Here is a 12978-nt window from a genome sequence, read left to right on the forward strand (position 1 = left end):
ATGAATCGCATTTAAATTTGCATTAAATGTGTACCACACAGAAAGACTTTTTTCACGATTTATGTATGTTTCAACATACCAATAAATAACGTTGGAAATACACACTTTAGAAGCTTTATGCGGAAATACGTGAAAAGGGAACTCCCTAGTCAATCAACTTCACAGAAATACTATACACCGAAATGCTATTATAATGTTATAGCCTATCTCGCATACGACTAAGTATAGGAGATAGGAAAATACGTATTTCGTTAATGAAAGCACAGACGCCGCTGGACAATTTGTTCCAAACGTCGTTACGGACATTCTTCCACCACACAAATCCAATGAAACTTTTTATTAACCTCTGAAATTCTTGAGAATGCGGATCATTTAAATATAATAAAAGTTTTGAAACGGCTATTACCTCTTATGGCCAGACCAAATAAAAAATGATAATGTATAGTTATTTTCATCACGGATGCTAGCCTATATGTTAACATTTGGTAAGGAACTTCAATTACTTTAGCCGAAAGTTATCCGACCCCATGGACGACATCAAAGTTCGCTCCTGCTACAGTGATGTGAACAGTTTCATACGCAATGTCAAAGAAATATGTTAAGGCACCTCTACCGCCGCAACCCGTTGTAATTAGATGGTGGACATGGCTGGATGCTGCAGTCTATTTTGCTACACATTATAAAAGGGTTAAAGACGTAATCAAAACGTAAGGTAGTGTTTACTGCAACAGGCTCGAAAATCCAGTAATGGTGACATGACCTGAGCTCCAGTTTATTTGTCATGTGAGTATACACCTTATTCTCTGTTGTTTACTCTATAGGACAGCGTACAAAGTCTGTACACTGACCTCCCCCGCTCTCTCTACTTGCTGTGCTATACTTTGGGTGCACCTAACTTAATGACAAACAGTGGCGGCTTCTCAAGGGGGTTGCAGCTTTGTACACCCCCCAGTAATGTTCCTAATCTCCCGGCTTTGTTACTATTAAATATATATATATATATATATATATATATATATATATATATATATATATATATTTTACAATTTTCATTCATGACTATCTGCAGCTGGCGTCTTGTTTTGTACGTCTGCAGGAGCCTTCGAGCCTCTTGGTTTGCAGAGATGTTGAAAACCTATGGAAGGTAGTTTATAGAGATGTTCGGCTAATGCGGGGACAGGGGGTTAGAGGCGTGGTCTACTGCTTTCTCATTGAGAACGGTTTGTCGCACTCCCTGGCATGGGACACCAACGTCAGTGCAGAAGAATCTAAATTCACTGGGAAAGTATCTGTTTCAACTAGACATTTGTCCGAAGACGAACAGTCGCATATTTCGCACATTACTTTCTCAATCTGCATGCACACAAACGGCACAATACATAAAGCAGCTTGTATTTTGCTTTAAAGTTGTAAGAGTTGTCGTTCTGACAATAAGTGCTGCTATCTCCCGACGGCCTACGAAAGCTGCATTTGAATTTTATGAACGAAAACGTTGGACTTGGTACTTGGTAGCATTCTGATGACAATTTCGTGCTCAAATGTTTTTCATTAGGTTAAATCGTAATATAGAGAGCTCCATCCACGACCCCGTCCACTTTTGGACTTTCTGTATAAATAGGTAGCCTATGCTTGTATTTAATCATTTTACTTATTAATTGCATATAAATAAGCTTTATATGTATACGCCCTCAGGTATACACGGTTTTAAACTTTAAAGTAAAGTATGTTTAACACCTCTCCGATATCCATTGTGCACTACCATATTTTCAAACCACCAGCCGCCACTGATGACAAACGTCCTAGATGTCTCAGCTTTAGTCATTAGCACCGAATATAGTCTTCCGTTTACCTTTATGGATGTGATGAATTAGTTAATTTTGAAAAAAATGTCTACCAAGCAACTTAATTTGTAGAACTATTTCTGATCATTCAAAAAATCTGCTAGCAAATTTTTTTTGGTCATTCAAAAGTGAAGAAACTTCCGTTCGAATTTCAAGTAAACGGGACAACGCTTTAACATGCGACAACCATCGCACTTCTATGTGTAATAACAATGACTTGTGTAGCCCTATACTCCCCACATCTTCGCACAGAATGCTGAGTAGCAAAGGTCGTGCCTTAACAAAGTTGATTATTTTGACTACGTTGTGTAGTACTTGCTTTAATAACGCTGGAATTTTTTTCGTTGCGTGAGCGTGTTGGTATAGTGCACAATGATTAAATGTGCAGCTTTTTTTTTTTTTTTTTAGCTTCCTTGATCATTGTAACAGCGCCAGAAACAGGACTACCATGACATTTGCGCCATCTGTGCACACCTGAATGCAATTGTCTCAAGGTTTTCAATGAAATTTCAGTACCGCTTGTAGAGGATGGCACTGGCTTGCAGAATAAAATATCTTCATGAAAGGACCTGAAAATTCCTACCGCCCAAACGTCATTAATACAGATAACCCGGCAACGTCCGTGGATTCGTCAAGTTGCATCGAAAATTTAATTTGACTGATAAGGAAAATTATGATATTTTTAACATCGTTTGATAGATTCTGTATTCGATTACGCACAGTGTTATTTGTTAAGGGCACACTGAGGATCAAGCTTGCAGTTCTTTCGTCCACCATGCACTTCACTTCACTACCTTCACTAATAGTGGTTTCATAAGAGTTTAAGCAAGAGTGAGGTTTACCAGCAAGAGCCTGTCATCACTTAACAAGTACGACGCTTCCAGTGCTTTCTCGTTATTTGTATTTTACACGAGATAAAAATATTGTCCGAACTGCATGGAGTCATCAGTTTTTCTTTTAAAGTACCTAGTGTGCAGTTTCATTTGTGAAGTCAGGATGAGTTTCGAAATACCGTCTCTAAGCTTGGCAGGGAACATAGAACTATTGGGCAAAACTTTATTACATATCTCACACTCTGGACGTCCATCAGCAAACTCAGGGAATTCCATGTCAAAATATGAATCACAATATTTTCGTTTTTTAATTCCTTTCAGTACCTCTGCACTAGCCATCACAGATTCTGAAGCAGGATCATGTTCAACATATTCCGAACTCAATCTCAAGGAATTCGCATTATCTTCCTTTAAAGTAAGGTTACACCTGTTGTTATCCCCCTTTAACTGAGCACTGGTTGATAGCTGATGACTCTGGGGTATTACGGAGCCCGTCTTAAGCCACAGTTCCATTTCAGCTGCAATCTAATTAACGTTCAGTATACATATTTTCTGAGGCAACATAACAGTCGATAGATTGTAGATTCCACGTATCACGATTAACAAACGCTGCCTGCTTGGTATATAAAACATAAAATAAATTTCGAAAATCATCGAGTACTTGGCAAGCAAGAAAAATCGAGATAGTTCCAATAACGAGTAGATCTATTATTGGTGCTTCCATCTACAAAGAAAACGTAAACTATTTTCTGAGAAAGTATTTTCACTTGATGGAAGTAGTTTGCGTTTTTCTCGCTAGAGACTAGATGGAAGCAGAAATTTTTGTCATCTTCATAACTACCGCGGACGAAATCCCTGAGAACCATTCGCGGAGCCCTGGGTTCCGCGGAGCACACTTTGGAAACCGCTGCCTTAGACTCAGTAAGGGGGGCAAAGGCTAATTGGGATTTCCCGGTCTTTGATCGGGTCAAAAACCCTGATGGAACTGATATTTAACACTTGCGGTGAATTTCGGTGAAGTCCGGAGGGCCTAATTAGTCAAATCCACTCTCCTCACCTCCACGCTGGGGCCCCCTGGGATCTTTTAAGATGCGAAAGAGAGAGTGGTGTGCGGAAAGCAATGGGAAGCTACCGCATTTATATATCCCAAGAGAATTTATGATAAAAATGCCATGATGAGTCTTTCCCTGGTAAAAAATTCCGGACGTAAACTATCCCCCAATCGGATGTCCGGGTGGGGGATACTGTGGAAGGACATGTCATGACGAAACGCAACGGAGAGAAGAAAAGAAGATGGACAAGATGGACAAGAATATGGAGAAGATGGACAAGAAGATCGACTGGAGCGCCGCATATGAACCCTCCACTTCTACCAGGTAATTTGGAAAACTTGAAGGAAGCAATGAGAGGAATCAGAATGGATGTGATGGGAAAATCATGAGGGGGAAAATAGTGGTGGGTTGATGAGTGACGAATAGTGCTCGGAAGTTGATGAAATATCATATTTTTTTTTCTTAGTCATCACAGACAATACAGAATACAATATAAACTCGTTTCACTTCATGACGAACCAATACAGCCTACTTTTACTTTGTGTTTATTTGCATTTTTTGGTCTTTTATTCTTTACTGGTCACTTTTTTTTAGGAAATGTTCTACTTTATGTTGCATTATTGCCCTTCTATTCTTTTGAACGGACTTTTTTTTACGATGTAGTCGTAGTCTACATTCCAGAATCTACTGCAGATTGCATCATGCAGAAAGCTTGGCCCCATTCAACGCAACAGTTGAGGAATACGATTATCTAATATATCTTTGTTTCCTTAAATATTCATTTATTTCGGGGGTATTCTTGCACATTTGCTTCAGTCTCTAGAAATATGTACTAGGTACAAATCGTTTACTCCAAAGTGTTTAATGCTTTGTTGGCGTGAAGACATTTCGTGGTAGACGAGAAGATTCTAGCCACATAATTTATTCTTTTCAGTTGGAAATTTGAAAACTGTAAGATAATACTCTCACTTATAGCACTCTGGCAATTGCTGGTACATACAGGCACACAACATTTAGAAGCCATTTGTAAATAAAAAATATGGATAAATTAATTTCATGTTTAATAAAAGTCTAAACTTCTTTTATTTCAGTTCCCTGAATTTATTTTTGTTTGAGGTTGTACCTATATTAGAAGTAACCGTAGCTATGTGCTTCATCTTTTGATTCCTTTTCAGACTTTACTTTTATGATTCACTTAATGGTAATAGTTTGGTGACGTACATGCTGTAATGCTACTGTCCGTCCGAGTGGTTATGTCACACGGTCGTCAAAATGAGGGAAATCACATGACACTTACTTAACAGGGCCCTTTTCTTCTAATTATTTTAAACAGTACTACATTAACTTCCAATTCCGTACAGCAAATAATTGCAGAGAAGAGCCTAACACCTCAGTTACTAGCCCTTACAGAGAGGACAGGAGAAACTAGTGGGGCAAACAGGGATGCGACATAACCATTCGGGTGGACAGTACTTATTTATCCCCTTCACAGTTAACAATCAGTTTATTACAACTCAGAATATTACACTACCTTTCAGCTGGACTTGATACAACTGGCACCCAGCCTTCGAGCGACCACTTGTTTGAAAACAGCAGCCAGTACGCCGAGTGGGAGGAGAGCGTCAGGGAGCAGGGGCGGAGGCATTTGGTGAAGCTAGAGGCTCATCTTTTTCACTTCCTACACGAGGCAGACGGGGACTACGAAGGTACAGTAACTGTTCAAATTCTAAGCTATAGTGGCGCACAAGCAGAGTCCGTGGACACGCAGCAGGGCGTAGCGTGCATGGATGCGGGTGATGTGTTGCAGCCCCTCAATTTTTCTGAACAAAAAATATATATTTATCGTTATTTACCGGTACTTTTTTGTGTGTATCGTGTTATACTTGTTACACGTAATAATGATAATTACTGTGTTATTTGAAGGTTACTTTCAAATTTTAAATGTCGCTGCTACAGCAATGGAAATATGTTACACGAAGTGACAAAGGCGCGCGCCCGTGCGAATTTATTAACGGCGAGTTCTCACTCCCAAGCAGTGGCGTATGCTGAACCTGGAGTTTGGGTGTTCTGTTAAAAATATATAGTTGGTTTATCTCGCACAATTATGATAGGCCTAAGTGAAATATCGGGTCAACATTAACTGCCATTTTTAATATATAATTTAGTATTATTTATAAATAAAAACTATGGGACGGATGTTGATGACCTAAAAATCTACTTAAAATGATCATTAAAATGCCCTTAAGCTAATGGAAAAATGACATAAAATTAAAAGAAAATGACATTTAAATATTATTCAAAGTACTCGCACCACAACTTCTTATAAATTAACCACCTTGTTTCAATGACTGCCCTGCAAATGCCGGAGAAAGGAGGCAACTACAAATAACGTTATTCAAAAGTGCATTATTTATGATCAAACAATAACCATGGCCAGCAAAATAACCTGTTTGAAGCTCCACAACCCGCTAACTATTCTACAATTTCATATTGTGAAATAGAAAAATGTCTAGTGTATTGTTCACTTTTTGTTTTATATTGTTGCACTAAATTCGGAAGTGGCGGGGTAGGTCTACCCTGATTCACTATATGTAATTTCTCTCCTAGTGGGCGAGAAGAGAATGGCTTTTGCAAAAGATATTTTACAGTGTACATTTGCAAGTGCTATTATCATTAAATAAGTACCGTAATTCAAATTTTTCACCTGCGCTGGCACACAACTATGAACCCTAGTAAAACCTAAACACAGTAAATTCACTCACACAAACAGTAAACACACACTTCAAACACAATATTTTGTAACGCTATTGACAAGTTGAGCTGCCTGTATACAGGACGACCTGCGAGCTTGAGAGAAGCGAGTATCCCCACCACTCCACCGTGCGCACGCAGAGAATTATAGCAGTAACTCTCAGCAGGGGATGTTCTTTTGTACGGTCAGGACAACCAGACCAGACCTCATCCTACTTCGTCAGGCAGAGCGTAAGTTTTAAAACGAAAGCCGTTCTGGGGATGGTGTGCACATTCAACCAGCAGGCATTTAAAATATTTAAATGGTAATAAATTAAAATTAGTCTTGAACTATATACGTCAACTTCCAATGAGATTACCACGCATTTAAATTGTGATACATTAAAATTATTGTTGCATTATATAAAACAACTTAAAATAAAAATTGAGATTACCGAATTTACAGAGTGTCCAGTGCACACCTTGAACACCCGCAATATACGCCCCTGCTCCCAAGAAATGTGACTGTGTATGTCGCATCGGTAGGAGCATGTCAGAGCGAGGCAACGTCCAACTGCTGAGTGAAAGAACGTAACTTATACCTGAGTGCAGACTGCAGAGAATACAATAGGTTCGTTCCAACAAGCGGTTCATGAATCAGTTCATGTACGGTTCCTGTACCATCTTATGCACATGCGCTAGTTGAGCATCTGCTGTGGGATTGAAACTGGACTGGACGCTGTTGGAACGCTTTCGCGGATCGTTATGTACTAAATCCAGAGATGCTATAACTGTGATCATCTTTGCTAAGAATGGGATGCTTAATTATTATCGTTTCGCAGCTAATTCTAATTACAGAAAATAGAATTTCGATCATTTTCTATAAAAAAAGACAAAAAAATATGGAAGGCAAGAATTCCGCTAATTCAATGTCGTGTACTGGGGGACTCTCATCTAAAAATAGTTATTTTTTAATTATTAATGTATGTACGTTATTTATTAATCAAAGCTGCATGTTGAAATCGTAATTAACTATTTCAATACCCAAATAATTTCCATTCCCTTTCTTTTTGGCGAAAATTTAAATTAAATCTCTAGTTTTATTATTCGTCTGTACTGTCACTTTTCATCTTTAACCTCACTGATGTGAACAGTGGATCATGTCCTTCTTCCAACGAGTAAGGGTACGTACAAGTTGGAGCGACGATAAACGATAAAAGAAATGACCTAGCGACGTTTTGGTATTATCAAAGAATCAAGTGTTCATATCGGAGCAACGAGGACGCGAGAAGAAAACATTTCGATTTATCAGTAGAAGATATTCTATGCATCCACTTAATGAAAGAAGATATATAGAAAGTATCAGCTGCCAAGTTCAAGGTTAATATAACTTAAATACGTACAAAATTAAACCCGTTTCTCATCCCAAAGATACTATAAATTCGTTGTGTTGTGATTGGTTCTTGTGATCACATAACATAGGACGAATAAATACACAACTAATCAATTTGTCAATATCTACAATAATTAAATAAGCTGAAATAATAATAAATAGATTAATATTCGGATATATTGATAACCACCGGTAATTATACAAATTAATATTATCTTAATCAGAGATCATGTGAACGACAAGAGCGAAGAAAATGGAACTTTTCTTTTTCGTCGCTTTTATCGTGTATCTTCGCTTTTATCGTTACTCCAATATGCACACCTCAATGACAATGCATGCTTCAATTCTCCCTCATATAGCATCGCTGCTTCTTTTATCGTTTATCATCGCTCCAACGTGTACGTACCCTTAGAAAGAGAGAGATTTTCTAACTCGTTGCTTTCTTCAGTATCAAGGAGACATTGGTGAGCTTATGCGCATGCGCATCTCTCGTACTCTTCCGTACATGCCTCAATCCGCGGACTATTTCTGACAGTTCGGAACGCGTTCCGAACCCGTGTCAAAAGCTTGTTGGAATGCCCGACTTCAGTACATGTTTCCGGTTCAGGACTGGTTCGGATTGTGTTGGAAGGCTTTTTCTGTACTGCGCATGAAGTTGTAGCGAACATGGCTTCAACAGAGGAAGCGAAAGAACGAAGCTTGGGATATTTATTTTTTGGTCAAGATTTGAAAAAGTCAACCTTTGTCAAGTCCTTACATCTAGCTTTCATTTAACATCACATTGTAAATCTGGGAGATTAAATTGGAGATCTAACCGCATTATTCGTACATCCGCTGGAAAAGGATCGAGGTACAGAGATAAAAATAATAACAATAATAATAACAAAATAATAATAATAATAATAATACTTCACCTTTTAATTTTTCATGAGTGACATGTAGTATAATGCCCTTTTATGTTATACAACCGTTTCCTCGTAATACTTGTGAACAAATCATACATGTAATATTCTCATCATATCGGCAGCAAAAAATGCGTCCTCCCATCCTCCTTGAAACTTTCGTTTTTGTAGAGGTACATGGTTTCGAGAGAGACATTGGACGATATGCCACTCGCAGGTCAGAGACAAATAAACCAATGGAACGGAGTTTGATTCCAGTGAGTGAGAGGGTGGGGGTTGGGGAAGGGAGGAAGTAAGAGAAATGCACAGCTATCATTGCGAGTCACAATGTGCTCGTGAGTCATATTTTCACCACGGATGCCTTAGACCACAACGCCACGGCTGTAGTTGTTTTAGTTGTCCTGTAATAGCTCAAGTACTGTAGATTTGTGTAGTTTAACTATACAGAATACCGGTAACAATCTTAATATTTTTTCAAACAGTTTTTTTATCCGTCCCGGTAATAGATTCGCTTACTGAAAACTAGCAGGTCTATTTCAAAGTTTCTCAAATTGTTATTTATTTGGTTCTGACCTATCCCGTGATTAGAAAGTTCGCTCACTCTTACATGATCAGAAAATTGTATACCAGATACCTTTGAATGCCAGTGTGCACACCAGACACTCTACATTTAGAAGCCATCTGTAAATAAAAGAATAAGGATAAATTAATTCCATTTCTTAAATAAAATTCGAAATTACTTTTGTTTCAGTTTATTGAATTTATTTTTATTTAAGGCTATACGTGCGTTAGAACTGCAGTAGTGGCTCGCTGTTATAAAGGTTGGCAGTTCTGCATGAAAAATAGTGTATTTAACAAACGCATGCTGTTTATTGCATCTAAATCGGATAATGCGTGTAATTACCCCCTTCTCGAAGTTGACTGTGCACCCGAAATTGTACTCCAACGATCCGCGCGCCCTATCCACTACGTGCGCTACACCTATCCCACCTGGCACTAGTTACGTAGTGGAGATGTGCCCCATACATTGATACCTGAATGAACAACCATCAGGAACTTTCTATCGTTCGAACGCTTTTAACTCCTATCGAATTTCTTTACGTCAACTTTTCTAGCCTATACCCGTACCGGCAGACGGAATTATAAAACAGAGAGCTGGAAGTTCCCACAGACTTGCAATAAAGTATCATAACTAGACCCGTTTCTGAACATGTTTGTTGCATTATTAAATTTAATTCCTTGACAAGAAATGAGCTGTGGGACACATAAAAAATTCTCCGTGTTTCCCATTCATTACGTTAGCCCCGCCATTAACCAGCAAAATTAATTCATGTTGTTCAATTATGACTGAATTTCCGTTAAACCTATATTCCATTAAGATAGTTTGCATCAAACTTTTTGCGTCATGTTTTGGTGGCAATGAAGAGAAATTTCCAATAATTTTACTGCTATCCAACAATTAATTTTGAATTGTTTCCATAGTTCCTTTCAATTGTGACGAGCCTTTGGAAGTTTAGGCCTAATCTAATTGTGGAGCAAAATCAGTCAAACCCAGAAATATATCGCGGTTTGTTGAATCTCCTGATTCAGCAAGTCCTCGCATCGCTAATTCAAATGCGGCACAGAATTTCACACAGTTAATTATTTTAGGTAGACCATATCTCTCTTTAGAAACATTTCCTTCTTGTTTCTGAATGTTAATCCAATACGCAGAATCAAGCTGTGTTAGAATATTTTAATATCGTTAACAGTGACAAATCTGTTTGACTTGAAATGAGTTTTCGAATTTTCATGCTCTTATAGTTTTTTAAGTCAAATTAACTAAATCCTTCACTCCGGTCTTTGTCCATGTATTTTCTCCTCTAAACAGAATACATGGGTGGGGGAGAAAGCGTTTTCATGAGCGCAGCAAAAAAACCAATCGTTTCCATTACACATTTCGGTATTAAAATGACTAGTAGGTTACATGATTTCCTCGACTTTTTCCAGAAATTTCCAAATTTAAATTTGGTGTAGGACGTCCTAATTTCTTAAGTTAACGTGCAATTTCTCTTTTAATTTCGAAAAGGATTGGTCGATTAGGATTTCATTTCATTCATTTTTAATATAAAATATTTCCTTAGACACACTGACTATTCACATCACATCAGCCACAGTACTATAACACACTGGAACTGTAATGATATACAGTAGTCCAGAAGCCTTTGTGTTCTAACGCAGGTCATAAAGAGATGAGGGTGTTGGCGGTTCTTTTGTATATTCGAACAGATCTGCTTCGGTTGCAGCTCCAATGCAGTCTTATGGGGCGGTGAAGAAAACCAGTTTTCTGCTGCCGACTACCCTGCGTTGAGCTCCAGGAACTGCCGATCACAGATCCGAATAGTACACTATAGCTAAAATTCTCCAGCAGTTCAAGGCTCCTACAGACAATAAAATCTCGAATCGAAGGAGAATGAATTGGAAAATAAATGAAACAATGAACTAGATTACATAAAAGCACGTTTTACATTTTTAATTTTACAGGTCCATTTCAATGGCGGTTCTGCAGCTCTACAGTTCTTATTGTAGAGCCGCCCCTGGTTAGAAGTAACTTTACTACGCACTTTAACTTTTGATTCACGTACATAACTGTCTCGTACCTATTTATCATGTTCATTACATTCGCTAACAATCATTTTATTACGAAGATTAAAGCACAGAATTATATTGCATTTTAGATGGACACTGCAGTGACCCGATGTACCTCAGCGAGAAAAGCTCAACATCCAGCTTGACTAGCCAGAGCAGCGCAGCCAGTCTGTCAGAAGGTACAGCAATTGTTTACATTCTGAGGTGGTGGCGCTTTCAGCTACGAACAAGTTCGAATTTTACTGTGAATAAAAGTATAGGGATAAATTAATTTCATTTCTTAAATAAAATTCGAAATTAGTATTGAATTTATTTTTCTTTAAAGCTATACGTGCGTTAGAAATAACTTTTCTTCGCTCTTCAACTTTTGATTCACGTACAGTTTGCCGGCGACAGCAGAGCAGGTAACATCGTGTGTCGTACGTAGTCCGTGAGTGAATGTTACGTTGTGCGTTTGTTTCGAAACCTTGTAGTGAAACATGAATAGTGCAGTTAAAAGGGAAAATACTTTAAAAGCAATATTTAATAAAGAGGAAACGCGTCCTACAGCATTTGACATACATAGATGGATAGAAGAAGGGTTACGTATAAAAGACACGGAAATACAAGTGATTCAGTTAGTAGGGAAACAAAATGCACTGTATATTAAACTTACAAATAAAATTAGTTATGAACATTACCTACAACAACATACTGGATCATCATCCGTTAAACTTATGAATGGAGATAATGTAACAGTCAACATAACCCCTGCAGACGAAGAAGTCGTGATGGTACGAGTGCTCAACATACCACCGGAAGTGTCCAATGAAAGAATACGACAGAACTATGGAAAAGTGCAACATATAGAAAATGAAAAGTGGTCATCCAAATTTCGATACAATGTCTATACCGGTATACGCATTACACACATGGTATTAAACAAGGTCATACCTTCGTCGATTGTCATAGCCGGTCACGAAGCCTATGTAACTTACCCTGGGCAGGAACTTACGTGCTTTTCTTGTGGAAGTACAGCTCAAATACGGCAAGCGTGTCCTAATAGGAATGTAAAAGCCCCTGTGACGGTACAATCTCGAACACGTCTTACACTGAGTGACTTGATCCCTTCTCCTAGTGTTTCCACAGCAGCGACAACTCCTACTATGACTAGTGTTTCATCTGAAAATGGGACTGATAGTTTATCCGAAAAACAAGCATCTATTGGTACTTCGGATACAAAATTAATGCACGAGAGTACTTTATTGCAAAAGAAATCAATAACGCAAAAGAGTAGTGTACTGACTGATAAGACGGTGACTATGACGATAGAACAGGGTGACTCGGAAACAGATTCAGCAGATGAAGTATCAGAGATTCTTCACGAGTAACCAGTGAAAAAGTATAAAGCAATGGAATCTTCTGACACTGGTGAGTGTTCTGCCAATGGGCAGAAGAATCCTGTCGACGTTGTTGTTCCGGCTACTACAGGTGATTCAAAGGATCCTGAAGAAATTCGGGGAGCAACAGCAGCAGTTCCAAAGGATTGGAATGAAGCAATACAACAAGAAGAGCAAGATCCTGGATCGACAAACAAGTCCTCGTCACAGGAGATTGGTG

The 12978-nt window shown here is 38.4% G+C and overlaps 1 protein-coding gene across 1 annotated transcript; it reads left to right on the forward strand.

Moving 5' to 3' along the window:
* The first annotated feature begins 11858 nt into the window (after positions 1–11858).
* Positions 11859–12749, forward strand: LOC138693717 (uncharacterized). Its single transcript, XM_069817542.1, has one exon. It carries the CDS (start codon positions 11859–11861, stop codon positions 12747–12749), a length of 891 nt encoding a protein of 296 aa, XP_069673643.1.
* Positions 12750–12978: the final 229 nt, after the last annotated feature.

This window comes from Periplaneta americana, unplaced genomic scaffold, assembly GCF_040183065.1.
Source record: "Periplaneta americana isolate PAMFEO1 unplaced genomic scaffold, P.americana_PAMFEO1_priV1 scaffold_18, whole genome shotgun sequence".
NCBI lineage: Eukaryota > Metazoa > Arthropoda > Insecta > Blattodea > Blattidae > Periplaneta > Periplaneta americana.

What these genes read in the sequence shown, in the direction of transcription:
- LOC138693717 (XM_069817542.1), top strand. Translation starts at nt 11,859, where the DNA reads ATGAATAGTGCAGTTAAAAGGGAAAATACTTTAAAAGCAATATTTAAT.